At 48.4% G+C, this 27,674-nt stretch overlaps 2 protein-coding genes across 2 annotated transcripts in view; one reads left to right on the top strand and one right to left on the bottom strand.

Moving 5' to 3' along the window:
* Fbxo41 (F-box protein 41) overlaps window positions 1-3,178 on the top strand; it is a 32,583-nt gene extending 29,405 nt beyond the window's left edge. The window contains exons 11-13 of the mRNA XM_021191015.2: window positions 42-200; window positions 2,015-2,130; window positions 2,305-3,178. Of these exons, the coding sequence (XP_021046674.1) occupies window positions 42-200; window positions 2,015-2,130; window positions 2,305-2,367 (338 nt within the window). The 3' untranslated portion in view covers window positions 2,368-3,178. The remainder of the gene's footprint in view (window positions 1-41; window positions 201-2,014; window positions 2,131-2,304) is intronic.
* A 3,665-nt stretch (window positions 3,179-6,843) lies between these two features.
* Cct7 (chaperonin containing TCP1 subunit 7) lies at window positions 6,844-24,634 on the bottom strand. The gene is made up of 12 exons (XM_021191773.1): window positions 24,026-24,634; window positions 15,915-16,068; window positions 15,191-15,297; window positions 14,063-14,188; window positions 13,647-13,699; window positions 12,995-13,166; window positions 10,497-10,661; window positions 9,127-9,315; window positions 8,526-8,623; window positions 8,096-8,228; window positions 7,452-7,658; window positions 6,844-7,172 (listed from the first exon to the last, which is right to left on the bottom strand). Exons 1-12 carry the CDS (start codon window positions 24,029-24,031, stop codon window positions 6,948-6,950), a joined length of 1,635 nt encoding a protein of 544 aa, XP_021047432.1. The 5' UTR covers window positions 24,032-24,634; the 3' UTR covers window positions 6,844-6,947.
* Between the last annotated feature and the right edge of the window lie 3,040 nt (window positions 24,635-27,674).

The raw sequence follows: 27,674 nt of genomic DNA, 5'->3' as shown, positions 1-27,674 counted from the left end.
CCGGGGACTTTGTCACCAGGCCTATCTTCTTCCTCTCCTAGCAAGAAACTGTATGCGGCTGCAGGTCCTGGAGCTGGACCACGTGTCAGAGATTACCCAGGAGGTGGCGGCTGAGGTTTGCCGGGAAGGCCTGAAGGGACTGGAGATGCTGGTGCTCACAGCCACCCCTGTCACCCCAAAGGCCCTGCTTCATTTTAACAGTGAGCAATGGGGGTTTGGGGTTGCAGGGTATGGCTACAGCCTATCCACCAACAGTTGGCAACACTGAGTACATTCTTCCTGGGGTGATGCAGACAGATGCCCGCTCCTCCCAGAAGGGGCATCTGTGGTGTACCAAGTAGTGCTACCAGAATCCAGCTTGCTGAACCATGGTGTATGTTGGGCTTACTTACAGAACATGGGTGAGGATTACTTATAGAGTATGGGTCACCCCAAACAAGCCATTCCACCAAAAAGTCTCGGCACGGATGACGGCCCTCTTGTGGCTGCACAGATGGAGTGCTCTTCTTACTCCGGTCCCTCCAAAGACCCTGCAGCTGGGGGAAATTGCACACACCTGAGGGGGATGGGGGGAGAGAGAACGGGGGGGGGGGGCAGCGACTAGCTGATAGCCCAGGTGAGAGTCTCTCCAATTCAGAAAAATCAACAAGACCAATTCTTGGGGGGTGTCTTGGGATAGTTGTAGCTTCTAGCAGGCAATTTCCTGCTCTAACCAGCATGTGCCAGTACAGGGGCAGACAGAGTTTTTGCCTTGTCTCATTTAGTGTTTCTGAAGTACTCCAGGCCTGTCAGCATTTAGTGTCAACTGTTTAGCTGCACAGGATGGCTACTGTTCTGTGCTGGCCCACAAAGTCACCAAGAGCTCTGTGTGTGTGAGCCTCCCACTGGGGTACAGGCAGAGCGCAGACAGGCAGAGCGCAGACAGGGTTTCCATATCACCCTTGTACATGCGACTTGCTGTCTTGTCTTTTCACTTTTTAGATGGTAGCTTAAAATACATGTGGGGACATTTCTTGGAGATAAGGACTTCACTCTGACTCTTTCTGCTGCCCACGTCATCCCATCTGCTCAGTCATGCACAGCCTTCACTGTAGACCACCACTCAGGACCAAGTGAAGGTCACCACGATTTTTTTGCCCCCGGTACTGGGGATTGAGCCAAGTGCTTTAAGTGCTAAGCTTCCAGTCTCCATCCCCTACCCTGCCCCTACCTTTATGAGACAGGGTTTGTCTGTGTAGCCCAGACTCTGCTGGAACTTAGATCAGGCTGGCCTCGAACTCCCGGAGACCCATCCGCCTCTGTCTCCCCTCCCCATGCAAGCAGTAAAGGCTGCACCACCATGCCCGGCCTTTTTGCATTTTTACTTTGAGACGGTCTCCCTAAGCTGTCCGGTCTCCCTAAGCTGTCCGGGCAGAGGTTTGCCGGGAAGGCCTGAAGGGACTGGAGATGCAGACCTTCAACTTGATGATCCTCCTGCCTTGACCTCTTGAGTAGCTAGGGTGACAGCCCTGGCCCTTCACACCTGCTTCCTTGATCTTATCACCTCCTGGACCTTCAGCCTCATGTCTAGCTAAAGGCCCCCAAATCATGTTGTCCCAGCCCCTCCCAGCTCCTGACCTCACTCTGCCTCTCCCTGGCATCACGGCTGCTAGTTATTGAAACCGTTGCTTCATTGTCTGATTGCCTCCCTTTCACCCCACTCAACACCCAGCCGCAGTTCAACACCTCTGTCCCTCTTAAGTCACTTCCCAGTGCCCAGTCCGTGGCACAGCTGTCCCCTCTGCCAGGGAGTTGCTAGGGCAATGAGCAGCTTGCTGTCACACACCTGTCCTCTCAGGATAAATTTACCTCTCTTACAATGTATCGTTATGAGCCGCAGCCAGCCTGGGCCTAGTCCTCTTGTTCCTGTGGCTGCCCAGGTGTGTTTCTCAGTGGGGCTCTGGTTTCATTCAGTGAGAGGAGAGGATGCAGCCCACGGCCCTGCCAAGCACTGTCTCCCTTACCTGCTCCCCAGGCATCTGCCGGAACCTCAAATCCATTGTGGTGCAGATTGGGATTGCAGATTACTTCAAAGAGCCCAGCAGTCCCGAAGCCCAGAAGCTGTTTGAGGACATGGTGACAAAACTCCAGGTGAGAGGTGCCTCACTCTGTAGACCAGGCTGGCTTCGAACTCAGAAATCCACCTGCCTCTGCCTCCCAAGTGCTGGAATTAAAGGCTTGCGCCACCGCCGCCCTTTTTGTTGAAGGTGGCAGTAGCTTACCTGCCCAGCCTAAGGAGTTCTAACCCAGGGCCTTTGTCTACAGGCCCTGCGTCGGAGGCCTGGCTTCTCGAAGATTCTGCACATCAAGGTAGAAGGTGGTTGCTAACCCGGGTGAGGGGCGGCAGGGCACCTGCCAGCCCCATGCCAAGTGCTCTGTGGACCTCTGGAGGGGCCTGGCTTGGACTAGACCTTTGGAGGCCTAGTGTTACCCCAGGTCCCAGACAGTGGTTGAATATTCTGTCCAGTTGTGACAGCAGTGACAGGTGACTCAGAGCACTGTCTCCCCGGGACAGGGGACTTGGAAAGAAGCTGCCCTGAGACACCTGCCCCCTCACATCTCCAGCTGGAACGGCCTTCTGGTACAGCCAGCAAGGAGCTGACATACCTGCAGCTGGTTGTCACTGCGCAGAGGATCTGCAGTAGCCACCCAGGGCCTCCTCAGGTGCTCAGGCAGGCCGTCTCCTGGTCAGGAGCCAGACGGGGCTTAAAGCAGCTCAGACGTGGCAAGGAGGGTTCTTCTCCCCTTATGGTGACCGAGCCCCCTGTAAGGAACTCCCGTTAGACATAGGGCCTTTCTTCCTGGTCCACATTCTCCAGTGATAATCTAGGCAAGCCTAGGAGCCCAGGGACAAGGTTAGCTGAAAGCTGGGGCAGGGCCATAGGGTGACTTTCAAAAGCTAAAACAAAATGTCTAGAATACACCCGGATGAGGCCTACACCTCCCCAGCAGGTAAAGTACTGGCCAGCTGAAGGAGGCTACTTGTTACCACACTACAGAGCTAAGCTCAGTCTCTATACAACTCCTTGCCGCGGGGTCACAGAGAGCAAGGGACCCAGCAAAACCCTACAGTGAGAAGGGACTTCTTGACCCAGGCATTTTGGCAAGATTCCCAAAGCCTTTGAGGCCCCAGGGCCATTGGGAGGGGGGGACCCTGGGCTACCTGCTGTGCTGGGATTTTGGGGGGGGGGAGGGGACTTGCTTTACCTAACTATTGGCTTGAGGAGGCTTTGGCAAGGAGCCAGATCCTGGTGCAGAGGTGGAGGAATAATTTCCACAGCCTCCGTCTTTACTGTCCTGGGCTGAAACTATAGTAAGAGAATCCTTGCGATAGGGTGTCGCTGGCCCTTCTGTCGTACCCAAGAAGTCTGGTCACCAAAGCCCCACAGGCTGAGCGAGCATGAGTCTTGGCAGCCCTCATTTGGGCAGATCTTTCAAACACCTGGTTTGTCGTCCACATCTTAGGGTTTTCTTTGCTCCTTTATAAGGTGGGATCCTCTTGCCAGTTTTCTCCAGCTGTGCCACAACCTGGACTGGGCCCAAACCCATCTGTATGTTGCTGGCACACGGGTCCCCTCCATTGCTGCACAGCCTCCAGCTCAATGCTCTCTGACCCTATAGCCCTGTCCCAGTTTCTCATCATCGCTGAGTTGCGTGGCTTGCTCTGTACCTGCTCTTTACAGACTGAAATGCCAAGGCTGTCGTGCTGGATACCCCATACCTAGTCCTGCATGAAACCTTGGCTGTGTGGTATCTATGCCCCTACCTCTCACAGCTGCCTCCCGCCTCCCCAGCCTTGTCCCCAGGAGTCACAAGCAACAGCACAACTTTCCTCTCCTTCCATGACCCAGAAGGGAGGTGGAGGTGCGCTTGGGCCCCAGCTGCCTTTATTAGGTCAGTTGTTTTGCCAGCTGCATCCATGTAGCTCCTGCTCCCTGTGACTCAGAAGACCAGAGGTGCTGCCCTTCCTGTCTCTTGGATAAAGCACAAAGTAATGTAGCTGGCTGAGCCTGCCCCCAGGGGCTTCTGTTTCACAACCCCGGGATTTGGACATCTCCCTGGGCAGGGGAAGCACTAGAATGCCAGGGTGCACAGCCATCAGGGCAGGAGGCAGGGCCAAGATGCTGGTTCCAGGCATTCTGATCCGTAGACAGGGAAACCCACCCCTAAGAAGTCTCACCTGTGTTCTTACTCTGAGTAACGTGAAAATTGCAGACCTAAGCCTTTACCAACCTAGTGACAGGTCAGTGTGTCCTGGCTGAGTCTTGGAGAGCCAGCAGCTCTGTCTCCCAGTTGTGGTCCCTTTGCTTTCTCCGAAGGGGGCCATCCCTGCTTCAGGGTGCTGTGCTCATATCCATCTGGAGCAGTCACAATGGGGATGGGGTGGGCACCTGGCTTCCTTAGATGCACCTCAGCCTTTCTTCAGCCACTCAAAGGGAAGAGGGAAGCCCCCTGCGTCTCATACTTACGTAAGGCACAGAAAACTCGCGTGGTCAAGCTCTGCTCCAGAAGCACTGAGTCAGTGGAGAAGGCTCACAGGTGGCAGCCACTTGCCATCTCTTCCACTCCCACCCCCTGCCAAACAGCACGTGTAGATTGTGGCATGGTTTGGCTTGAGTACTTCATGCTTCTGCAGGCTGCTTTTCCCCACAGTTATGGCAAAAAAATGTATGCACCTTGCCCAGAACGCCAGCTTTCCACCCATCGAGAGAGTACCCTAAAATTAGGCTTTTCTTTTTAAAACACATTGACAACAGAGGCTAAATCAGCCTCAGGAATTGCATCAGAAACCTAACAGGCCTCCTTCCCAAGGCCTGCTGCTGTCACCAGCCCTGATCTTGAATGCAGAACACAGGCAATAAGCTGTCAACCCCAGTCTGTAAGGCACGATGTTGAAGGAAAACTTCCCAGAATTGACAGCTGGTGCCAAAGACAGTTCCTGGTGAACTTGGAGAGATGAGACTTCAGTGGGACATAGCCCAGTGCCCTAGCCACCAGCTTGATGACTTGGCAGTCTTTCTGCCCTTGGTGGCCATGCTTTCTCATCCAGCCTTGGCTCAGGTCAGGCCAGCATCTCTCTGTGTATATATTACTGTGTAGTGTGTCTATTTACTCCTGGACGAGTGAGCTCAGCTGTAGTCCTTGCCCAAGGACAAGCTTAAGGTTGGGTGAAGAGCAGACTGTGAGGCTTCCCTCGACTCTTTGGGACCTTAGTCCTAAGACTGCCAGACAATCAAGCAGGCACCCCACCAGGAGGCCAGCTCTGGGCCTCTGCCATTATCACAGCCCTGGGGAGGCTCGGCCTGGAACCCCCAAGTCTCTCAGAGACCCGAGGTGGCTCAAGAGGGCACAGCTGGCCCCTAGGCCTCGACTCCAGCACAGCCAGGCTGCAACCTGCCCCCATGCACACTAGGCAGAGGGGTGGGCAGGAACTTACAGTTTTAGTTTTGTTTCTAAAGTGGTGCCTGTACCTCCAGCCCCCAGGGGGCCTTCCCTGGCCCCACTTTTCTGCCCCACCCAGGCATTGCCATCCCAGCACTTTGCTCCATGTCACCCAGATGCCCTTTGCCGAATGTATCTGAGCATAAGTATTTAAAAGGACTCTTGGGCATCAGAATTTATGGTTCTGTATCCAATAAAAGATGGTGAAACTGAAAAGATGGTGCGTGGCCAAATTTGTGAGATACCAAACCCTACCCTTTGCTTCTGAGTCTAATGTAGCTCAGGCTGGCCTCAAGCTCAGCTTCTGATCCATCTCTGGTGCCAGGGAATACATGTGTGTATCCTAGTCTGTGCAGTCATGGGAATTGAGCCCAGGACTTTACACACACCAGGTGAGCACCCCACCAGACAGCCCCAGCTCTTCTGCAGCTAAGGACACTGAGGTAGGAGGAAGCCAGGCTGTGTGTGTTGATTCCTGTTTAAACACTCACATACCAAGTGTCTGGCTAAAGCTGTTGTACAAGTGATCCTGAGTGTTACATGCTTCAAGCTGGTTACAAGTCCGATCCCGCCTCAAGGCCATCGGACCATGAGTGCAGGCTCACGAGGTACTCTCATCACTTCCCAGCCATTTCCCAGATGTTTCAGGGAACAAGAACTTCAGTTATTCAAAATGACCCCTCTAGCTATAACTGGAGCTACAGCTCTAGCTTGGGGCAGCTGGCAGAACTGAGGCACTGATAAATCCTGCCAGTCTTCTGTGCTGATAGCTAAGTGCTGCTGGTCAGAAGAAAGCAGGAGCTGGGATGGTGGCAGGCACAAGCCAGTTGTCCCAGCTTACTCAGGAGACAAAGTTAGGTCAAGGCCAGTGTGGGCAATTTAGTGAAACCCTAAGAGCAGAAAGATTGATCAGCCCAAAGTAAAAACAGGGCTGGGAATCGACTGCGGCCAAGTGGCTGCTTAGCAAACCTCCCGGGCCTGGGTTCAGTCCACAGTATCAGTGTAAACAAAAAGGGACTCTGAACAAGAAACTAGCTGTTTTCTTAACAAGGCCTTAGAAAGCCCAAGTCCAGAGATTATATGACACCCTGACACTTTCCAGTGCTTTCACTTAAAATACTGCAAGAGGAAACACCTGAGCTCAGAGAACATGAAGTGTGGTCCGAGCAGTCGGGAATGCACTCCAACTACGACCACAGCAGTGTTGTATGATACTGCCACTACCTAGCCACTGAGGTGTCCAGACAAGGGCCATCACAGCAGAGCAAGTAGCAGGCTAACACAATTCTTTACTTCTATTTCCAAGTATACACGACTCAAATTCTAAGGCAGGAAAATGTTTATGAAAAAACACTGACCAAATAACCTTAAGTTTTATTTAAATAACCTCCAGTGGGAACCCAGCAGACTACCAACCATCTTCTCATCCACCCCCCTCACCTCACAAGGAGGTGTGCAGACCGCCTTCAGTGGAAGCGGGCTTGGCCTCTGCCGCGGCCAGCTGTTGGAGCTGGAGGGTCCACAGTGGAGCGGGGGTTCTTGATAGTCTCATCCACGGACACAATAAGGCACGCAGCCTCAGAAGCTGCTGTCAGAGCATTGATGCGCACCATGGCTGGCTCCCACACAAATGCCTGGAAGTTGTCAGCGATGTTCTCATTGTTGATGTCCACCCCATACCACATACCTCCCTGAAAAAGAGGAGAGCAACCATGGCACATTTATTCCTGCACCTTCCAAAAGACTCCGGGATCCTGACTTGACAAAGCACTTTGTCAAGAGAAATGGCACCAGACACGCAGTGCACCTTTCCCTACTTGACCCCAACCAACACCTGCTTCCAGCTTTGGCACTACAACAGGAGGCAGTTCCCCATTGTACCTGGTAGTGACTGCATTCCCAGTGGACACAGCACATACCTAATAGCCTACCTCACCCACCCAGTCCTGAATCCCAGCGAGCATAATCACCTGTGCATGTCGAGCCCGCAGCTTGTTAAGGATGTTTGTGGCATCAAAGCCAGCGTTGTCACATAGCTGTCGTGGAATAATCTCCAGGGCCTTGGCATATGCCCCAATCAACAGCTGCTGTTTCCCAGGAATGGTCCTCGAGTAATCCCGCAGGTATTTGGAAAGCTCCATCTCAATGGCTCCACCACCAGCCACCACAGAGTCATTCTACAGAAACCAAACACAGCTCAATGCAGTAGCCCAGCTCAAGGCTTCAAGTTGGTCCACAAAGGAAATCTTCCAGCCCAGAAAAGCGAATAATGACTTGTTCTGTCTCCCTTCCAAGCCTCAGGAACCTAGACATTGCAAGCATGAAGCACATCCCAGTTTCAACCCTAGGTATTTTAAGGTATTAAAGCCATAGCTTGGGGTGGTGACATCAGAAGGACAGCTGTATACATCAGCTCAGTTTGTTGCCTATGTGAGGCTGAAGTTTTTTCATGATTTTGGGGGCAAATGAAGATCTACTCTCTGGTTTTCGGGAGGAAATCAAAGCCCAACATGTCACTAAGTAAAAGGACAGTTTACATGAAATCCAATTTTATCAGCTCCAGGATTAGAGCTGATTAGGGGACTGTGATGGTAAGAGTCTGTCATCCCAGTACCTTGATGGCCCTCCTCACAATCATGATGGCATCATGTAGAGACCTCTCTGTCTCCTCCATAAACTGCTCAGCACCACCACGGAGGATGATGGTACATGTCTTGGCCTTAGGGCAGCCAGTGAAGAAATTGTACCTATGTCCAGAACACAATGGTGCACACATGAATCGCCGCTGTCTTGCCATCTGAGCTCCCTGCCAAGCCTTCCCAAGAGGGAGAAGTTCCTGTTCTCACCCAGGCTGTCCATCCTAACCGTAAAAGGTAGCTTTCCAGGCAGGACTGCTGCACTGTACCTGACCTCTTTATCCCCCACACCCCAACAATACCACCCTGAAAAAGGAACAGTACAAGCTATATACCAAACCCAAAACACGACCAAAAAAGTGTTCGGAAGACCCAAGCAGTTCTTGGGAACTGAAACCATAGGCTCACCTCTCTCCTCCAATTTGGGTCTCTTCAAACACCTGGCAGTGGCCCAGCACATCTGGAACCAGAGCATTCACACTGGTCTGGATTGAGCCTCCACAAGCCTGAGGAGCAAGGGAAACATCAACGAGGCCAACTGGCATCCCTCTGCACAGGATATACCACCTTTACCCTAACCTCTAGATAATCCCTATACTACCCCTCAAAAAGATGAAAATCAAAACAGAACAAACACACAAAGGGCAAAGGGTCTTATTCAAAGGAGATAGGGACCTGATGTCTAGTGCTCTGGGTTCAGCAACTCTACTCAGGAGCAGTTCTTTAGACTATAGGCTCAAACCCAGAAGGAAAGCCCTGGCTGGGAGCAATACTCATTGAACCTAATCTGCTGGTCACAGTGCTGTGGCTGGGCACTACCCACTTCCTGACCTGTCTTGGCTAGTGAATTCAAAGGAGTTTCTATTACTGGGCATATAGACACTGGGTTGGAGCATTTCTTGACAGAGTTAACATAGGGACAACTTGATAGTCTATTCCACTGCATCAGGGTCAGAGGAAAAAGCTCAGGGCCATAAAGAATAAGCAGCAGTCCATGAGGGTTTCTTACCATCATTGTCCTCTTCAGATCCTCCTCAGGTACTCGGCCAGCACAGAACATGTCCCTATCAGCAAAGTACTGGGTGGCCACATCCCCAATAGGGAGCTTAGACAAGATGACTTTGGCTCCAGACTGATGGATCTTCTCTAACTTGTCATAGAGAATGTTCCACTCGGCATCAACAATTGCCTGATAATCCTAGAGACCCCCAAAAAGAAGAGGGTGGTTGGAATGAAGGTGGGTATATATGACAGGCTAACCCAACACCTTCCTTGAACGAAAACATGCTGATTTATCTGGGAATGGGCCAACAGTCCAAATACACAAGGACCGTTAACAGCAATGACTTAACACTTTCAAACACAAACATACAAAGTAACCTCAAGGAAGGAGCTTTGCCAGAATTTGTGGCACTGCTGAGGTATGGAGAATAATAGTTTAACCTCTTCTGAGAGCTGTGCCTAGGAATTTCCCAGTAAAACCTCTTCTATCACAAAAGCCATTCTATGCTGGGAGATACTGCTACTAGAGGCAGCCTTAGGAACTACAATGGTAGGAGCAGAGTCGTCTAGAAGACTAAGCTTGTCATCCCAGATACTCAGGACTGAGGTAGGAAAATTACAGATTCAAGGCCAGCCTGAGCAACTTAACAGGACTTCATCTCAAAATAAACATTTTACAAAGGACTGGCAAGCATGCCTTTGATCCCAGCATTCAGGAGGGAGAGGTAGATAGATCTCTGTGAGGCTAGCCTGGTCTACTTAGCAAGTTCCAGGATAGAGCTACATAATGAGACCCTGTCTCTAAAAATAAAAAATTAAAAGATTCCACATCAGCCAGGGCTACACAGAGGAACCTTGTCTCAAAAAAAACAAGTTAAAAAGGGGTCAGGGACTGGGCGGTGGTGGTGCACGCCCTTAATCCCAGCACTCGGGAGGCAGAGGCAGGCAGAGTTTGAGTTTGAGGCCAGCCTGGTCTACAGAGTGAGTTCCAGGACAGCCAGGACTACACAGAGAAACTCTTGTCTCCAAAAAACGAAAAATAAATAAATAAAAGAAAAGAAAAGGAGTCAGGGACTGGGGGTATACAGTTCAGTGGCAGAGCCCTACTTGATGTATGTGAGTTTTAGGTTCAATTACCATTACCATGGAAACAAAACAGAAATTTCAGTCTCCAAGAGCCATAGAGCAGTCACTCAATAACTTTTCACATTCAAATACCCCAGGTGGAAGTCATTTAAGGAGAACAAAGAGAGAAAATTAGTGGACCAAGAGAGCAGACATGTCCACAGGTACCTGAGAAACAGAGCTTAGCAGCCTATAGCCCAGAGCCCTCACCCAGAAAACAACCCACCTCCCATCCCCGCTGGGGAAACCTACCTCCACCGTGTGGACTCTGATTTCAGCATTATCTTTCTCTGCTTTCAGCTCAAGCTCCACATTTAGGAGGGCAATCTTGGGGTTCTGATACTTCTTGGGCTGCATTTCAAACCCAGCATAAGAGAAAGTCTTCTTGAAGGCAACACCAGCCACGAGCTGAGACTCCTGGTCAAAGCAGACAGACGAATGGTTTGGTTGTAGCCAGAAAGCCAATCAGTCATGAATCCAGAAAAATGAACCTCACTCTGATAGTTTTATTATCACCATCACAAAATCTGGGACAAACCCATCTTTCTTTTGCTAAGTGACATAGAATATATTTTACTTCCCCCTTTAAGTTGGCCTCTGATATAGCTGTCAGAGAAAACTTCCTATGCATAGCAGTGCCAACAAAGGAATAGGCAGGCAGGGGAAAGGAAAGGCAGACACAATGAGCAACACTTCTGCCTCACCCTCAAGTCTCTTTATTGCTTACATACATACAGCATAGCCACTGGAGCCTGGATGTTCTGCTGGTAGCTGTCCCTGTGGCTCTTCACCCATTAACCCCCTCCACTTGTTCAAACTGTACATAACTTCCAGCAGCCAGATTTAAAGACAAGGCATAACAGAGAATATGTTGCATGTGGGACTGACTTCACTATCATGTGACTTAAGTTCTCTCAGCAACCTTTCTTAGCATTTCATTTCCCATTCCATTTCATTCCCCATTCCATGAGGAAGCCTGCCAGTTTACTAGCTGCCACAGGGGATCAATGAGCAGTATGTGTCCCCAAACCTGTACCACTCACACCTATAACCTCAAGTGGCACTGATTCATGATGGTGAGCAAAAATTTGTCCAACAGTAAAAGAGAGAGGTAGTTCAAAGAAGTGGAAATAGAATAGTAGGTGCATGCATGCATGCACGCACTGCTGTCTTGTAGACTCGGGATGAAAAACTTTTTGAATTGCTGAATACAAACTAGAGGGCAGGGATCAGATAGTGAGAGTACAGAAGCAAAAAAGGGGAAAAGGTACCAGTGACCCGTGTAGAAGGATCTTATGGGCCCCGCTAAAGCTTTGGTCTAGGTATGCAAGATTCACAGAGATATAAGAATGTCACCCTGCAACACACAGAATGGATCTGAAGGAAACAAGCAAGACAGAAGATGACACTAGTCTGACCACCATGCCCACCAGGTTCTTACATGGCTTTGGAGATCCAAAACTCCTGTCCTCAAGCTTATGCAGCAAGTGCTTTATCCACGGAGCCACCTGTTTTCTAAATTCTCTGAGACACGGACCTAAAGCTCGGCAGTTTGGCTAGATGGCTGGCCAGGAGGTTCTGGGTATCTTCATGCTGCCTCCAATCCACCCCCAGGAATGCTGGCTATCCTTTGTATGGGTGTTGGGATAGTAACTAAGGTTCCTATGCCTGCACCCACCGAGACATCTCACCCCCCTCTTTAAGTAGTTTACAAAAGGCCAACCACAGTGGTAAGTCTGTAATCCCAGCATTCAGGAAGCAGAGACTGGAAAATTCTAAGTCTGAGGCCAGCCTAAAATAGAAGTGAGACAAAGCCAGAGTTTTTCATGAATTTAATGAAATGTTGAGCACTCTGGGGAAAATTCAAGTGTGCTAATTAAAACTATTAGTTCTAAGACCTGGGCACCCTGTGGCGTTACAGCACCTGTGTGGCACATGTACAATCTCCTTCACTCTCTTCCACTCAGGAGATATGATGACTTCTCCTATACAAATGGCTCCTACTGTAAAGTCTTAAAGAGTACAGCGGACCAGCAATGAAAACAGCACAAATAAACTAATGTCAAAGAATGTTTTTAGATAGCTGTTAAAAATGAATCACAGCTATGCCTTCCAATACAGCAGGCACCAACCACATATTGATATTTAAATAAAAACAAATTCAATTTAAAATTTAGCTTGTTGTATTAGCTGTTATCTTCAGTGCTTACACATGAAAAGGTTATCTATGGTTCCAGACAACACAGACCAACTGCTGCAATAGTGCTATATGCACACGACCATGGAACAGAACACCAGCATGCATCAGAAGCAACCACTGGCATTAAAATAGCTTGCACACACACGCACTGTGTATACAAACTCTCGGTTACACTATGTAAACTGTTAACAGTGGCTGTGTAAAAGACAGAAGTGGTTATGTGACAATTAATTCTAAGCTCTCTTTATAGTCTAAACTATCATCTATCCAAAAGAAATTAATAGTTTGACAGTACACCTTGGAGAGTGAACTGCCAAATACCTTCACTACACATCTTTGAAGATTTCACAAGTAATTTATCTCAAATAATCCTTCTATAGACCCCGACACTGACATAAGAAAGAAGACTCTGAATTGGCATGGGTCCAATTTCCCATCCTGATGATAAGAAAACAGATGCAAAGAACACGGGCAGCAGGGCAGAGTGCTCACATCTGCTCTCCTGCCTCATGAAGCTGCCTACTGTCCAGGGAGGCCACAATAGGCTCACCTCTAGGGCTCCACCCTGCACCTTCTTGATGCCAATCATTTTAAGCTGCAGCAGCTCGTCAAGCATCATCACAGCATCCACCACCATCCTGGCAAAGAAGACCTTCTGCTGGGAGATCAGCTTGGAGCTCAGGGCTGTCATTGCACACTTCTCTAGCATCCTCCTCTGTTCTCTGCAGCACAGGGAAGAACTGGCATTGAGCTTCTTATCTGGTTCTACTGCAGTGTGGGAGTGGTACATTCCACCCAACACTCCTTACATAGTAACCATTACACTGTGTGGCAGACAATTCACATTTGACACAGCAGCATTAACCAGTCATTTAAATAAAAATCTACCTTAGCAACTACATATCACCCCATTACTTTTCCTCTAACCCAAATTTACCACCCACCCCTCTCCACCTTTCACCTTCTCCATCGTTAGGATAGGCCATCAGTAACCGACAGCAGATAGTCACCCCACCCCCACCCCCTCTCCAGTACTGGCTCTTAACGACAGTCTACAGCCTCTTTCATGTTTTACAGCAAAGGGTCTGTCAAGAACCAAAAGGCCACCCACCTATTCAAAGTCTGCAACATGCTTATTTGGCCACAATACCCTATTTGGCCTCAAGATATCAAGGCTCTGACACAGCCCCCCAGAAACTTACACTTTATCTTGCTTCTTCACAGACACAGCTATTTCTTTGATTTTGTTAACAGCCTGCCAAAAGCACAATTTGAATGAGTCTCACGTTAAACATGGAACAGTGAAGTTGATCCAACTACTGCTAAGATCTTAAGCACATCTCCTGGGCCTGTAGCTGCTTAAGAAAATGTAAAGGTCTGTTGCTTGGGAAACTCTCAGTGTTCTGAAGAATTATCAGGCACTTCCAGGACTTGGCACTGGACTGCCAAATAAGGACACAGAGCAATGTTTAACAGCTACTGAAGGTAGAACGGGGAGATGGCTGGAAATGCCCACATATTCTGTGTGTCTCCTCCACAACCCAGCAAAGACATTATCCTCTCTAACAGAAATGTTAAAGTCCCTAGGTGTAGATCAAATGAAATGATGTAGCCATACCAACTGAGTGGCTGTGCGGAAAGCTCGGATGATGATCTGAGGGTGTAAACCTTCTTCTACGTAGGGCTTCACCTGCTTCAGAAACTCTGCAGCCAGCAGGGTCACTGAGGTGGTGCCATCACCAACCTGGAAGAAGAAGGCAAGAATACATACATGTTTTCTGGTATTCAGGGAATGAAGCACTGAAAATCATTTTTAAGTAACCTACCAATCTAAAGTGGACATTGTTTGGGCATCAAGCTCTTTTTCCAGAAGCCCACAAATTTTGCAACAAATGGGAAGGCGAAAGCACTCAGGGAATCTACATTTCTCAGGTGGCCTTGAGGCACAAGATTAATTCCCCAGACAGCACCATTCTCCAGAGGGCTTAGGGCCAGCACTCTCAGGATACAAACTTAGGGTTTCATGAAACACTGTGACCAAAGAAACTTGGGAGGAAAGACTTGGCTTAGACATCCACATCACAGTATATCATCAAAGGAAGTCAGGACAAGAACTTAAGCAGGGCAGGGACCTGGAATCAGGAACTGATGCAGAAGCCACAGTTGTGCTGCTTACTGGCTTGCTCAGTCTTTCTTATAGAACCCAGGACCATATGCCCAGAGGTGGCACCACCCACTTCAGTCACTAAGAAAATGCCCTACAGACCCACTTAAACCTGATCTTATTGAGCCATTTTCTCAATTAAAGCTTCTCTCCAATGACTCTAGCTTGTGTCAAGTGACACAAAACTAGTCAATGTGCTTTACTATATACAAAACTAGTAAGAAATGGTTTCATTCTCATATGACAAATAACTATACAGTACCAAGAAGAAAGGTTAAAATCCCTTAGAAAGTTTTTAATTTTAAAAAGCTTTGATCCCAGCACTTGGGAGGCAGGGGGCAGGCAGATCTCTGTAAATACAAGGCCAGCCTGGTCTACACAGCCAACTTTAGGATAGTTCAACTACAGAAGGACCCACCCCACCCTCCAAAACAATGCATAACCATTTTTATAAGTATGAAATACTTACACAATTATAATTGTAGACCTAAATAAAAAAATCTCCAGTGAGGAGAAGAGAAAGGCAGTAAAGTAAGCATGTGTCCCAGTCTACACTGAAGTTTCTGTGTCTGACCTTCTTACCTCAGCATCCTGGGATTTGGCTATGTCCACTAAAGTCTTTGCCGCAGGATGGACAACATCGAGGAGTTTCAGAATTGTGGCCCCATCATTAGAAATTGTTGCTTTGCCTTTGAGAGAATGACAGTAACATTTAAAGCTCCTCCCTCTTTCTTAAAGATTTAAGTACTTTGTCACTGTCGCTGTCTTCAGACACACCAGAAGAGGGCATCAGATCCAAATTCAGATGGTTATGAGCCACATGCAGTTGCTGAGAATTGAACTCAGAACTTCTGGAAGAGCAGCCAGTGTTCTTAACCGCTGAGTCAGTCTCTCCAGTCTCACTCCCCCTACTTAATCTGTATACTGGACCTGTACTGCATATACACTTTTTCTTGGGATTAGGTCACACATAAGCTTTTAAGTAATGTGGGTTCTTGACCTTCTTTTGAGTACAGGTTAACTGAACACAGAGAAATGTTTTAAATTGCCAAGTATGGTGTTGCACAACAGTAATCCTGGTACCCAGGAAGATAAACAAGAACATCTCCAGGTTAAGGCTAGCTGGGCTACACTATCTCAAAATTAAGAGTAACCAGTTAAGATACTCTGAATATAACTGACATCCTAGTATCTCTGCCTGACATAGGTACTAGGAACTGATCTTGGTCACATCAAAGAGCAGCTCCACACACTCCCTAGGTACCCATCCTCATGTACAAAGCCCCGAGGAACCATGAGGACTTACCTCGGCCATCCACAATAAGTTTGTCCATGCCACGGGGACCCAGGGTGGTCCTTACAGCCTCTGCAATCACTTGGCAGGCACTGATGTTACTCACGAGCTGAGGGATGCCCTGGGAGCTATCAGTACCCTCTTTCAACAGGATAACTGGTGTGGGCTGGAGAAGAGAGAGCAATGGACTGCTTTTAATCATCTGCTACTTGAGACTCAGGACAGTGGAGGGGGAAGATGCTCCCAATACCACATTCTTTTGTTTTTTTGTTTTTTTATTTGGTTTTTCGAGACAGGGTTTCGCTGTATAGCCCTGGCTGTCCTGGAACTCGCTTTATAGACCAGGCTGGCCTCAAACTCAGAAATTCACCCACCTCTGCCTCCCGAGTGCTGGGATTAAAGGCATGCGCCACCAGGCCCGGCTCCAATACCACATTCTTAAAGCACATTCCCCTGCTACCCAGACTGACTACAACCACGCCAAATTCTGAGACAGTGCTGATAATGCAGTCTAAACAATAAACTATGATTTCTCCCATATGGCTCTTTCAACTTTTGACATTCTGTCTTCTGCTTCACAACCGGGCTATAGCACACAGCACCAAAAAACCAGGTCCTGCTTTGCACCTCCACCACCAATAAAATACCTACTGGTTTGTGTTGAGAAACAGAGGGGAAGTGGTATGGAAACTCAGACACTGTCCTAGAGATGCCCAGGAAGGCAGCTTTACCAGAGACCTTAGACGGTCTGTAGCAACACACAAAAATCGTGTTTGTCTTACCTTACAAAGTGACATACTGACTCCACACAGCAATGCCCTCATATCCACTCCAAAATGCCTTCATGTGACTCAATCCTAGTCACACCTCAGAGAAATTTTTGTCTTTTCCTTTTAGCACTGGCTCAGAAGAGTCCCAGTCCCTGCAGAGGCTTTCTTTGCACTACCATTCTAGAAACTATGAGACAGCAGAAATGCTGCTTCTTTAAAGGCCTGCTTGGAGACTGTACTGGTTAGCTCTCTGTTAACCTAATGAAAGCCAGGATCATCTGGGAAGAGGAACAGCAACTGAGAAAATTGGCCTATGGACACAAACATGAGATATTCTCTCGATTAATGATTGATGTTGGAGGGTTCAGCCTACTGGGGATGGTACTAGGTGATCCTGCATTGTTTAAGAAAGGAGACTGACGAGCAGTGGTGGCACATGCCTTTAATCCCAGCACTTGGGAGGCAGAGGCAGGTGGATTTCTGAGTTCGAGGCCAGCCTGGTCTACAGAGTGAGTTCCACAACATCCAGGGTTACACAGAGAAACCCTGTCTCAAAAAACCAAAGAGGGGGCGGGGGAAGGAGAGACTGAGGAGGCTGGAGAGATGGCTCAATTCTCAGCACCCACATGGGGGCTTACTACTGTCTATACCTATATGGGAACCAATTCCCTCTGCTGATGTGACAACAGACATGCAGACAAAAGACCCCCCCACACACGATATTAATAAATCTTAAAAGAAAAAAAAAAAAAAAAAAGAGGCTAAGTGAGGTTGTAGTGTGAGGCAGAGGCATGTGATCTACAGAGAGTTCCAGAACAGAGAAACTCTCCAAAACCAAATCAAACAAGAAAGGAGGGAAAGAAGGGAGGCAGGACAGTCTGAGTTCCTCCATGTCCTCGGCTTCAGTTCCTGGAACGTACACCACCCTTCACGGTGAGCTGGAAGCTGGAAGAATAAACCCTGCTCTTCCCAAGTTGCTTTGGCCATTGTGGTGGTGTGAATGAGAATGGCCCCCCCATGCGCTCGTATGTTTGAATGCTTTGTCCTCAGCTAGTGAGCTGTTTGGGAAAGGTTAGGAGGTTTGTGTCATGGCTTTAAGGTTTCAAAAGTCCACACCAGACCCAGTGTCTGTATGTCTCTGTCTCTGCCAGTTGCCTGTGGGTCTAGATGTAGCTCTCAGCTACTTCTCCAGTGCCATGCCGGCCTGCCTGCCGCGGCCACCACTCCTCACCATGATGATGAACCCTCTAAAACTATAAGCAAACTCCCAAATAAATGCTGCCTTCTATAAGTTACCTTTGTCGTTGTGTCTTTTCACAGCAACAGAACAGTAACTAAGACAATCCCAGTGTTTAATCATAGCAACAGAAACAACCAGATTAGGTATCTTTCCTCCAGTGTTCAGGAACTAGCAGACAGAGCTGGCAAACCAGAGCTCCCTATATATCTAAACCCGGCCTTCAAGATTAAATGGTCATCTTCTCAGTATTGGACTAACTGCATGTCAAACAGAAGTAGTAGGGGGACATCATCTCAGCATATTTACAGTCACTTCTTTGTTAGTAGCTACAATTGCTATTTACTTTTTAAAGCAGTGCAATAAAGACATTTGAAAGCCATTGTTCCTTTGCTCACACCTCTCAAATGCCTCTAGCTTATGTCAAGCTGATATAAAACTAGCCAGGACAACTGTAGATACTAAATGCATATTACAACACTCTAGGCTAGCGAGGGTAAAACCTCCCAGCAGAGCTGCAAATGGTCAGCAAGTCCCCCGGCACCAATAAGAAAGCCCAAACAAGTGTAAAAGCATCACCAAAATTATGCCTTTGTGCACAGGCAGTAGACACTCCAACGGGCCTAGATAACAGTTTCCAGGCAAAAGTTTACATGTCTACCAACTGGCTCAGGATAGTGCTCAGGATGGGAAACTGAAGCAAAAGAGGGGCACTATTCAGAAAAATATCCCACAGAAGATGTCTGGGCAGCATGGTAGACTTGAGCAATATTGAGGAGTGCACATACTTTCTATCATGGGCTATGGAAAGTCACTACATTAAAGCATGCTCAGACTGAGCGCTCCAAGTCTAATACAATCACTGTCATGAGGAAGTGGTAGCTGCCTGTGCTTAGAACTACACAGAAGAGACCCTAGTCCAGCTGCAAGTCCCCAACACACCCATGGCCGGCCAGCTTACTCTACCTCTCTTGATACCCATAATAATTTGTCACACACTGCAGCCTGAGACCCCACTGTCAGAGAGATCTGCCTAAGTTTCTGTAATCATGTAGATTGCCTGCTGGATGTCTCTTGTGTGAGCAGTTTATGGGCTGGACACAGTGCTGAGGCTTTAGAAGTGGGAAGGACAGGGGCAGAAACTTGGAGCTCCCGCTGTACTGAGAAATCACTTTTCATGGCACCCCATTTCCTGTGTGGACTCACAAATCTTAAAGTACTTTGCTAAGTGCAGACCTTCTTTGCTTTCTTCTCTCTGGCCCATTTTCCTTTTTCCTGTTCCTGCTGTTGAAGCCTTCTTTGATTCTGTTCTCCCAAGAAGTCCCATTCTATGCAGACACCATGCTGGGGGCTGTGATGTCTCCCCGCTGCCTCTCAACTCCAGTGGATGTTAGAGCTGGAAATGACCTTGGTGAGAGTCTCTGCTTCCAGCTTTCTTTTTTCTTTTTTAATGGATAGGCTAATTGGACATTATTATTTATTTATTTTTTTTGGTGAAATAAATGTCATCTTAAAGTAAAAATGTATAATCATTGAGAAAACAAAATCTATTCAGATTTTTGTTAGATTATTTCATAAATATTTTTTGAACCAACTGCTTATCTGTCAAAATCCTCTGGAGCAGCATATCTTACTGCATCCCAGACCCACTGAAGCAGGAGCTGAACTTCAGAATAGCTCAAGTAGATTTACACATACCCTAAAGCTTGAAAACACTACAGGTCATATATGCAAAACCAAAAGGCCCACAACTGAATCTAGGCTAGTAAATAGTGTACATTTACCAGAGCTCAGACAAGTTAGGAGCATGGTTTCAACGCAACATTAACTGACAGGAATAAGGGATCCAATAAGGCACAGTTGTGGGCAAAAGACATTAATTACTTGTAGTTGGGGAGATGGCTCAGCAATTAAAAGTGCTGGCTGCTCTTCTAGAAGACTAGGGTTTGAATTCCAGTACACAGCTCTCAACCACCTGTAACTCCTCGAGATTCCATAGGCACCCAAATACACAACAGATGCACAGACCTACAGGCAGCCAAAACAACTGAAATAAAATTGTCCTAAACAAGACATTAGTAGTCCAATGAGATAAAAATTAAAACACACTTAGCACCACACACCATATCCTAACTTGGTTAAAGGGCCATTGTTCTTTACTGAATGGAAAACTACCAGGACGCTGGCCTCAAATTGTATGCAGAAATCATAGAATCTACAAAGCATAAGCCAATAAAGACCTATTTGTTTTTCCAAAGAAAAACGACCAGTTGTAGGCAAATAGGCTTTTAAATCAAAAAAATATTAAAAGTAGTAGTATTGGTCTAAAAAAAGTAGTAGTATTGGTCTAAAAAAATATTAAAAGAAGTTGTATTGGTCTAAAAAAAGTATCAAGCCAGGCAGTGGTGGTGCACGCCTTTGATCCCAGCACTCGGGAGGCAGAGGCAGGCGGATTTCTGAGTTTGAGGCCAGCCTGGTCTACAGAGTGAGTTCCAGGACAGCCAGGGCTACATAGAGAAACCTTGTCTAGAAAAAAGAAAAAGAAAAGGTATCAAGAGTGAAATGTAAAAAGATCTGAGGCTGGAGTAACACTTAGCAGTTAAGGGGGCTTCCTGCCCTCCCTGAGGACAAACATCTATCTGCAGCTCCATCTCCAAGACCGAATTCACTGCCCTTTTCTGGCCTCCACACATGTCCACATGAATACATACACACATACATGCACACTGAAAACCTAAAGAAACAAAAGGTTTGATTATGTTGAAGAGCATGCACATCCGTCTACTAAGACTGGTTATGTATAAAAGAGGTAAGAGGAGAACTGCAAAAAGATTAGGTTGTAAAATCTTGGAGAATATTAGCAGAAAGAGAAAGAGAAAGATAAGGGAAGGGGTATATATGCTTCCTAGTTCCAGTCAGGAACACTAGACAATCCCAATTCTATACATCACTTGTTACAGGCAAATTTACCACAAAGTAATAAAAACAATGAAACTAGCATACGAGAAAAGAATGCAAGTCAGGAAATTCCCCTCTATCTGGGTCAGGCAGGTACAGCAGAGTAAAATACCTTCCCTTTTTCCAGAGTATCCAGGGTCTCGTGACAAGAAATGGCTCCTCTATACTCTCAGCATTTTGGTGGGCACTATAGAGGGCCTGCTCCTTAGTTCCATCTAGAAGGAAAATGCCTTCCCAAAGGTCCCAGTCTCACGGTCCTTCTGGAACATTCCTTAGGACAGTCAAGAGCAGTTTTTCTCAGCCTGTGTAGGGTGACACTTTTAGAGTCAAATGACCCTTTAACAGGCATGGAGATACTGATATTTATGTTAAAACTCATAACAACAGAAAATTAATTATAAAGCAACAATGCAATAATTTTATGGTTGGGGGGTCACCACAACACAAGGAACTATATGAAAGGGTTATAGCTTAGGAAGGTTGAGAACCACTGATCTAAATTCTCTGATACCAAGCCAAGCATGGCTGTGCACAGCTATGATCCCAGTGCTTACTTGGGAGGTGGAGGCAGGACTGTTGTGATATCAAGGCCAGCCACAAGGAAAATAAGGATGGCAGCAGCATAGTAAGCCAAACTATGGTAAACAAGGTAGGTCTCCTTCTGCTGTTCTCTGGCAATAGTATTGCCCAGACCCATTCCTTACTTTCCATCTCACTCTTGTTTCTTTACCATGAGGGAACCATAAAAGGCTTTAGTGTTTCACCTTCCTCTTCCTCTCCATTTTCCTTAAGACTGTTTTTTTAAAGGACTGATTGGAAGACTATCTTACAAGAAAAAACACTGGCTGCTCTTCCAGGACTGGGATTCCCTCCACTCCTAGCATCCACAAGGTGGTGGCTTACCACATCTGTAACTCTAGTTCCAGAGATCTGACACCTTGTGGCCTCCATGGACATTTACATGTATATAGTAACCAGGCACACAAGAAGTCATAACACCCACATACAATAAATAAAACAAAAGTCAATACTATTTATTAAACAATTAGTTGGAGGCGGCCCTGGAGATGGCTCAGGGGTAAAGGTGCTAGATGCATAGCCTAAGTACCAGAACTCATTGAAAGCCAGCCGTTGTGGTGTATAGTGTAATTCCAGCACTGCTACAGCAAGATGGGAGGAAACAATCATCAAGCTCATAAGCCTTAAGTATGCAGCCCAGCAGCAGAAACAAGAGCTCCTGCTCTTCAACAAGGGTGAAAGTGAGAAACATCCCTGGACAACTGTCCTCTGATCTCTCCACTGGTGTGGTGGTATGCACAGGGCCCACACTCTCACACACAAAATAAACAAGCAAGCAAGCCTGATGGAGCACAGTAAAGCACACCTGTAATCCAGGTACCCAGAAGGCTGGGGCAGAATTGTAAGTTCAACACCATTCCAGATATGTTAAGTTTCCTTTGTCCCTGTGATAAAATACCCTGACCATAGGAAAAACAAAAACAAACAAACAAAAAACAAAAGGGTTTATTTTCACTTACAAATCCAGGATACTGTCTGCTACTTGGTTGGGGGTCCCGGAGAGGGGTGTCAAGTAACCTGAGGAGCTGGTCACATCCACAGCCAAGAACAGAGAAAAACGAACGTGTGCATGCTGCTCACTAGCTAGTGCTCAACTAGCTTTCTCCTTTTATACAGTCCAGGCTCAGGGAATGGTGTCACCCATTATGGCAGGGTCTTTCCACATCAACTAAGCAACCCAATGAATCTCCCCACAGACCAACCTAATCTAGACAATCTCTCATTGGGACTTTCTTCCCAGGTCATTCTGGGTTGTGTCAGGTTAACAAAACCAATCACCACAATGGGCTACACAGTGACTTCCACACAAGCCTTGGGCTACAAAGGGCAAGTCTGCCCAAAAAACCAAAACAAACAAACAAAAAAACCCTTCATGCTATAACTAAGGGGTAGATCAAATGAAGCCTTAGATTCAATACCCAGTACCTGAAAATATAAAAACAAAGCCTCCACCGTTAACATCAGACTTGATGCTCTACAGAACAAGACCAGCACTATATATCAATGAAAGCATACAACATAATGCCAAAAAGGAAAAGACACTTTCTGCTACAGATGTACCAACCGCCCTGGTCACATCTGCAGCAATGATGAATATTTTACTACAGCACATATGAGTCTTGGATTTACTCCCCAGCTCTGGTCTTCGCCAACCAAATCAATTTCAGGCGCCAGGGGTCAGGGAGCATGGACATGCTCCTGTAGGGACTCCTTCGGAGTAGGAGCTGTAATCACAAAGCTGTAATTTGGCAGCAGAGGGAGGACCTTACAGCTTTCCAAGTCAGTCTGGAGTCTACGGACAGGAAGAAGCTGCAAAAGGCAGACAAAGGATTGACACTAAAAAGCAAACATTCACGAGTGTGCTGATGCCAAACGCACAGGATTCTGTCTTGGAAGATGACAATGCTCACTAACAACTCAAGTTTATCACAGGGGAACGGGGGAGGTATCTGACGCTGTCAGGGTTAAAGGGTGATGGAGGAGGTCTACAGGCAGACCTTTAAGAGCCTCTCCTGCCTACAGTACTCAGGTCGTCCCATCTTTGGTGCTGTGTACTGATGTATTGCCCTTTTCCAGCACCAAAAGGAGCCTGTACATTCAGGAGAACTAAAAATGCCCCCAACGATCAGGTTCCAACAGGAATGAAGGATTGTCTTTCCGCATGCGGGTACGTAAACGACCACAATGCCAGGCAGGGCGTCACTTGACCCAATCTAAAGACCCTCACGCTGCCTTTGTGCGCCCTAGAAGCTCGCGCCTTCACTTCCGCGCCTCCCAGGGCGATGTGACCCGGCCCTATGGCAGAGGTGCAGAGCTCAACACACACTCGGTTCCGAAAACCCAAGTCTTCATTACGGGGAACCGGCTGAACAAGAGGTCCGTGGTCCCAAGCACCATGAGATCCATGGTTTCCAGGCCCAGCGGCATCGCGAGCCCCATTCGGCTCTCGCCAACCGCTTCAGCTTTGGGTCAAGGCCGCTCCCGGCCGGGGAGTCGGGACGAGCCACTGTAGACCGTCCGCGTGGCGGACCAGGGCCGCAGGGTCGTGGATGGCAGCGGATGCGCGGGGAGCCACTCACCATCATCTTGGAAGCGGCTTCTGGTACCCGCAACTCGTCAGTTGTCCGCCTCGGGGCCGCCCACCCAAGCCCACAATGCTCCGCGCCGGAGAAATGCCCAGAAGCTTCTGGCGAGACGTTAGCCCGGGAGAGGAAGGGGCCGGACCACTTCCGCCACTCTATGGTTAGCTCCCGAGGTAGCGGGCTAGAGGAGGCGGAGGTGCAGGGACGCTCTAGGAACTCGCGTGAGCTTTGGCGGGGTCATCGAGTCTCGCCGTGCTTTTGGTCCGTGAGGTGCGGTAAGGTCCCACTTCAGCCCGCGCGCCCAGACGCCATGGTAGACGTGCAATGCGATATCAGCACTGAACACCGGCTGGGAGAAGCACCTCAGGTGAGCGGTCTCACTGCACCCGCACAGCTCCGTGGCGTTGGAGCTCCGTGCGTTTCACAGGTAGCCTGGGAAGTTGGGAACAGTGTCCCGGGTCTCAGGTGCGCGGCCCGCTCAGGTGCGGGAAACTTGCTCGGGGCGGCTTCTGGCTCTGCAGCGCCCCTTATCGGTCGAGGCGGCGCCCTTCGCGCGAGGCCAGCCTCTGCCTGGGGAGGTGAGCCGAGGATCCCGCGCGTCCCCGCGAGCCGCCCACCCCAGGCTCGTGGAGGCGCGTCTATAATGAGGAGTGCGGGGGCGGGGCCGCGAACCGCAGTTGCTATTAAGAGTTTTGGCAAATCAGCTCCCGGCTCCACTTCTCCTAGCCAATAGGAAGTGGCCTAGGGCGCAGAGGCGGAAAGTGCGGCCACACGAACAGGCGTGGCGGCCAATCAGCCGCCGGCCTCCGTTCCGCGCTCCAACCGGCGCGGAGAGCGGGCCTGAGGGAGGCCGTGGCAGCTGTCAGGCTAAAGTCGGGCGAGGGATCGCGGCGGGACGGCGGCGGCGGCGGGACGGGCCCTGGAGATGAGCCGTGGCGCCGCGGGCTGGTGCTGTCTCGTGCTCTGGCTGCCCACGTGCGTCGCGGCCCACGGTGAGCGGCGACGGACAGGCGGGCGGGGCGGGAATCCAGCGTGCGCGCTGCTCGGGCCGGGGGCCACGGGTCACCTTGGGGACCCCGAGAGTTTGGGCCGGCCAGATCCAGGGGCCAGACGGCTGCAGCGGGTGGATGATGCTGGTTCCCGGGTCTGTGAGTAGGCACAGCCTGACAACCCCCTCCCCGTCGAGGCAAGAGCTTTCAGCTTTTCTCCCACTGAAGGCGACCCTGGTGACAGCTAGAGATCCAGAACGGAGGACGTGAACGTTCATATAGGCAGGAACACACGCATAGGCTCACACGCACAGGCACCCACTTACACAACTCGAACATAAATGTACACACCTACGCGTTAAGTGAACACATGCATATACCCGAAGCATATTAGATAAGCCCATCAGATGCCAGACAGGCGTGTGCTTGTGGAAAGGGTTGCCTCTTGTTAATCCAGAAGGCTTCCTGGGGGCGTGTATCAATCTGATGAAGTGTACCTACACTCAGGACAGAAAGCTGCAAGCCACCTTAGCTCTATCTGAGCTGTGATTTGGACCATAGACAGGATCAACTATAGCCACAGCACACAGCACACACGGTGATAGCTTAGTAATTGGATTGACTGACAGACCTGAGCTTCCACCCATCAATATTTACTTGCTTTTCTGGGTTTAAAGAATCCAGGGACTCAAATCCAACTTTGATGCTGAGGAAAGTTTCGATATCCTAGCAAAGCTCTGGTGGTTTTGGCCATTCTCTTGTTCAGGATAGCAGAGTTGGGCAGAGTTCTTTGTTTAGTAACCTTTAGTAACTACTGTGTCCTAGGCACTGGAGATTCATCTCTGTATAAAACCACATACTTAGGGCTGGGGAGATGGCTCAGTGGTTAAGAGCACTGACTGCTCTTTCGGAGGTCCTGAGTTCAAGTCCCAGCAACCACATGGTGGCTCACAACCATCTGCAATAGGATCAGATGCCCTCTTCTGGTGTGTCTGAAGAGAGAGACAGTGTATTCACATAAATAAATAATTAAATAAATAAATAAAATCTTTTAAAAAAAAAGCCACGGGCTGGTGAGATGGCTCAGTGGGTAAGAGCACCCGACTGCTCTTCCAAAGGTCCGGAGTTCAAATCCCAGCAACCACATGGTGGTTCACAACCATCCGTAATGAGATCTGACTCCCTCTTCTGGAGTGTCTGAAGACAGCTACAGTGTACTTACATATAATAAATAAATAAATCTTNAAAAAAAAAAAAAAGCCACATACTTAGAATCACTGCTGTGATGAAAGAAGTTGACATAAAATAGAATCTACCATAATTACAGAGGAAGTATTAGCTGGGAGAAAGTATATTTTGAATGGGTGTAGGAAGGGATAAGGCAGCATCTTTATGAGAAATGACAGGTTTTGGAAGACCCAAAAAGATAAAGACACTGAAAAGCCAGTACAGCTTTAACGTGGGAAAGAGGAGACAAGATTGGGGTGGGTATAGGACTCAAGTCAGGCAGGGCTTTCTACACCACAGCCAACAGCAACATACACTTTAGTGGGTGAAGGGGACACTGAAGCTCTTGCAGTGGGGCAGGTGGACAGAGGCCCAGAGCTGGAGACAGCTCAGCAGTTAGGAATACTAGTTGTTCTTCCATAGGGCCCAGCTCACAACTGCCTGTCCCTCCAGTTCTGGGGAGCTGATACTCTCTTATAGACTCTGCCAGCACCAGGCACACACATGCAGCCAAATCACATATTTAAATTTAAACTAAAAATACAAAAAGAATGAAGGCAGATGAGAAGCTGAGGCAGGAGGATTGCTTGAGCCTAAAAGGTTGAAAGCCAGCCTGGGCCACATAGCAAAACCCCCATCTGAAAAAGAAGACATGGGAGCAAGCCTTGATAAGTTGGGTCAGGACAAGGATGACAGTGACTGATCTAGAGGATGTTGGTGAGACCAGAGCTAACTTGTAAGTTTTGGTTAGAAACTTGGGGGCTTCCCTGTCCACTCTGAAACTCTGAGGGCTTCTTCAGGTAAGGGGTGGATGTCGACCCAAGAGCTCTGGGTCTTTGTGGCTTGCCTGCTGCGGCAGCAGTGGCAGCAGCAGCAACAAATAAAAATCCCCTGCATCCAGTCTGCCTTCCAGTGCAGAAACCAGCTCTCCCTCCAGCTGGGCGTGGTGATGCACACCTGTAACCATCATGTTTGGGAGGCAGTCAAGAGGAAGGATTCAAGGCCCACCAAGGAAACAAAACCAGTACAAAGTCAGCCCGGGCAGTATGAGACCATAAAACCAGATTCCTGGGTATGATGGCGCACACCTTTAATTCCCGCACTAAGGGGTGGGGGGTATCAAAGGCTAGTCAGGGCTAGTGAGACTCTGTTTGAAAAAATAAGTTAAAATTAAAAACAAAAGTCACGCTCCCTAAGGATCCAGTCAGCTGATGCCAGGGTCTCTGGACCTAGACCATAGCCCACCCAGTTGAAGACATAAAAGAAGCCTATAATCCAAACCTGAATCAGCCTGTTCAGAGAGGCCTTCATCTACACTCTTTCCTTTAGGCTTACGCATCCATGACTACTTATACTTCCAAGTGCTGAGTCCTGGGGATATTCGATACATCTTCACAGCCACGCCTGCCAAGGACTTTGGTGGGATATTT

This window comes from Mus pahari, chromosome 2, assembly GCF_900095145.1.
Source record: "Mus pahari chromosome 2, PAHARI_EIJ_v1.1, whole genome shotgun sequence".
NCBI lineage: Eukaryota > Metazoa > Chordata > Mammalia > Rodentia > Muridae > Mus > Mus pahari.
This window is presented reverse-complemented; position numbering and strand designations above follow the sequence as displayed.

Excerpts from the sequence above, each read along its gene's own strand:
- Cct7 (XM_021191773.1), bottom strand. Across the intron at positions 13,700-14,062 it reads TCCGCACAGCCACTCAGTTG|GCTGTTAACAAAATCAAAGA; the intron begins GTATGGCTACAT and ends TGCTTTTGGCAG. Across the intron at positions 8,624-9,126 it reads ATCTGAAGAGGACAATGATG|GCTTGTGGAGGCTCAATCCA; the intron begins GTAAGAAACCCT and ends CTTGCTCCTCAG.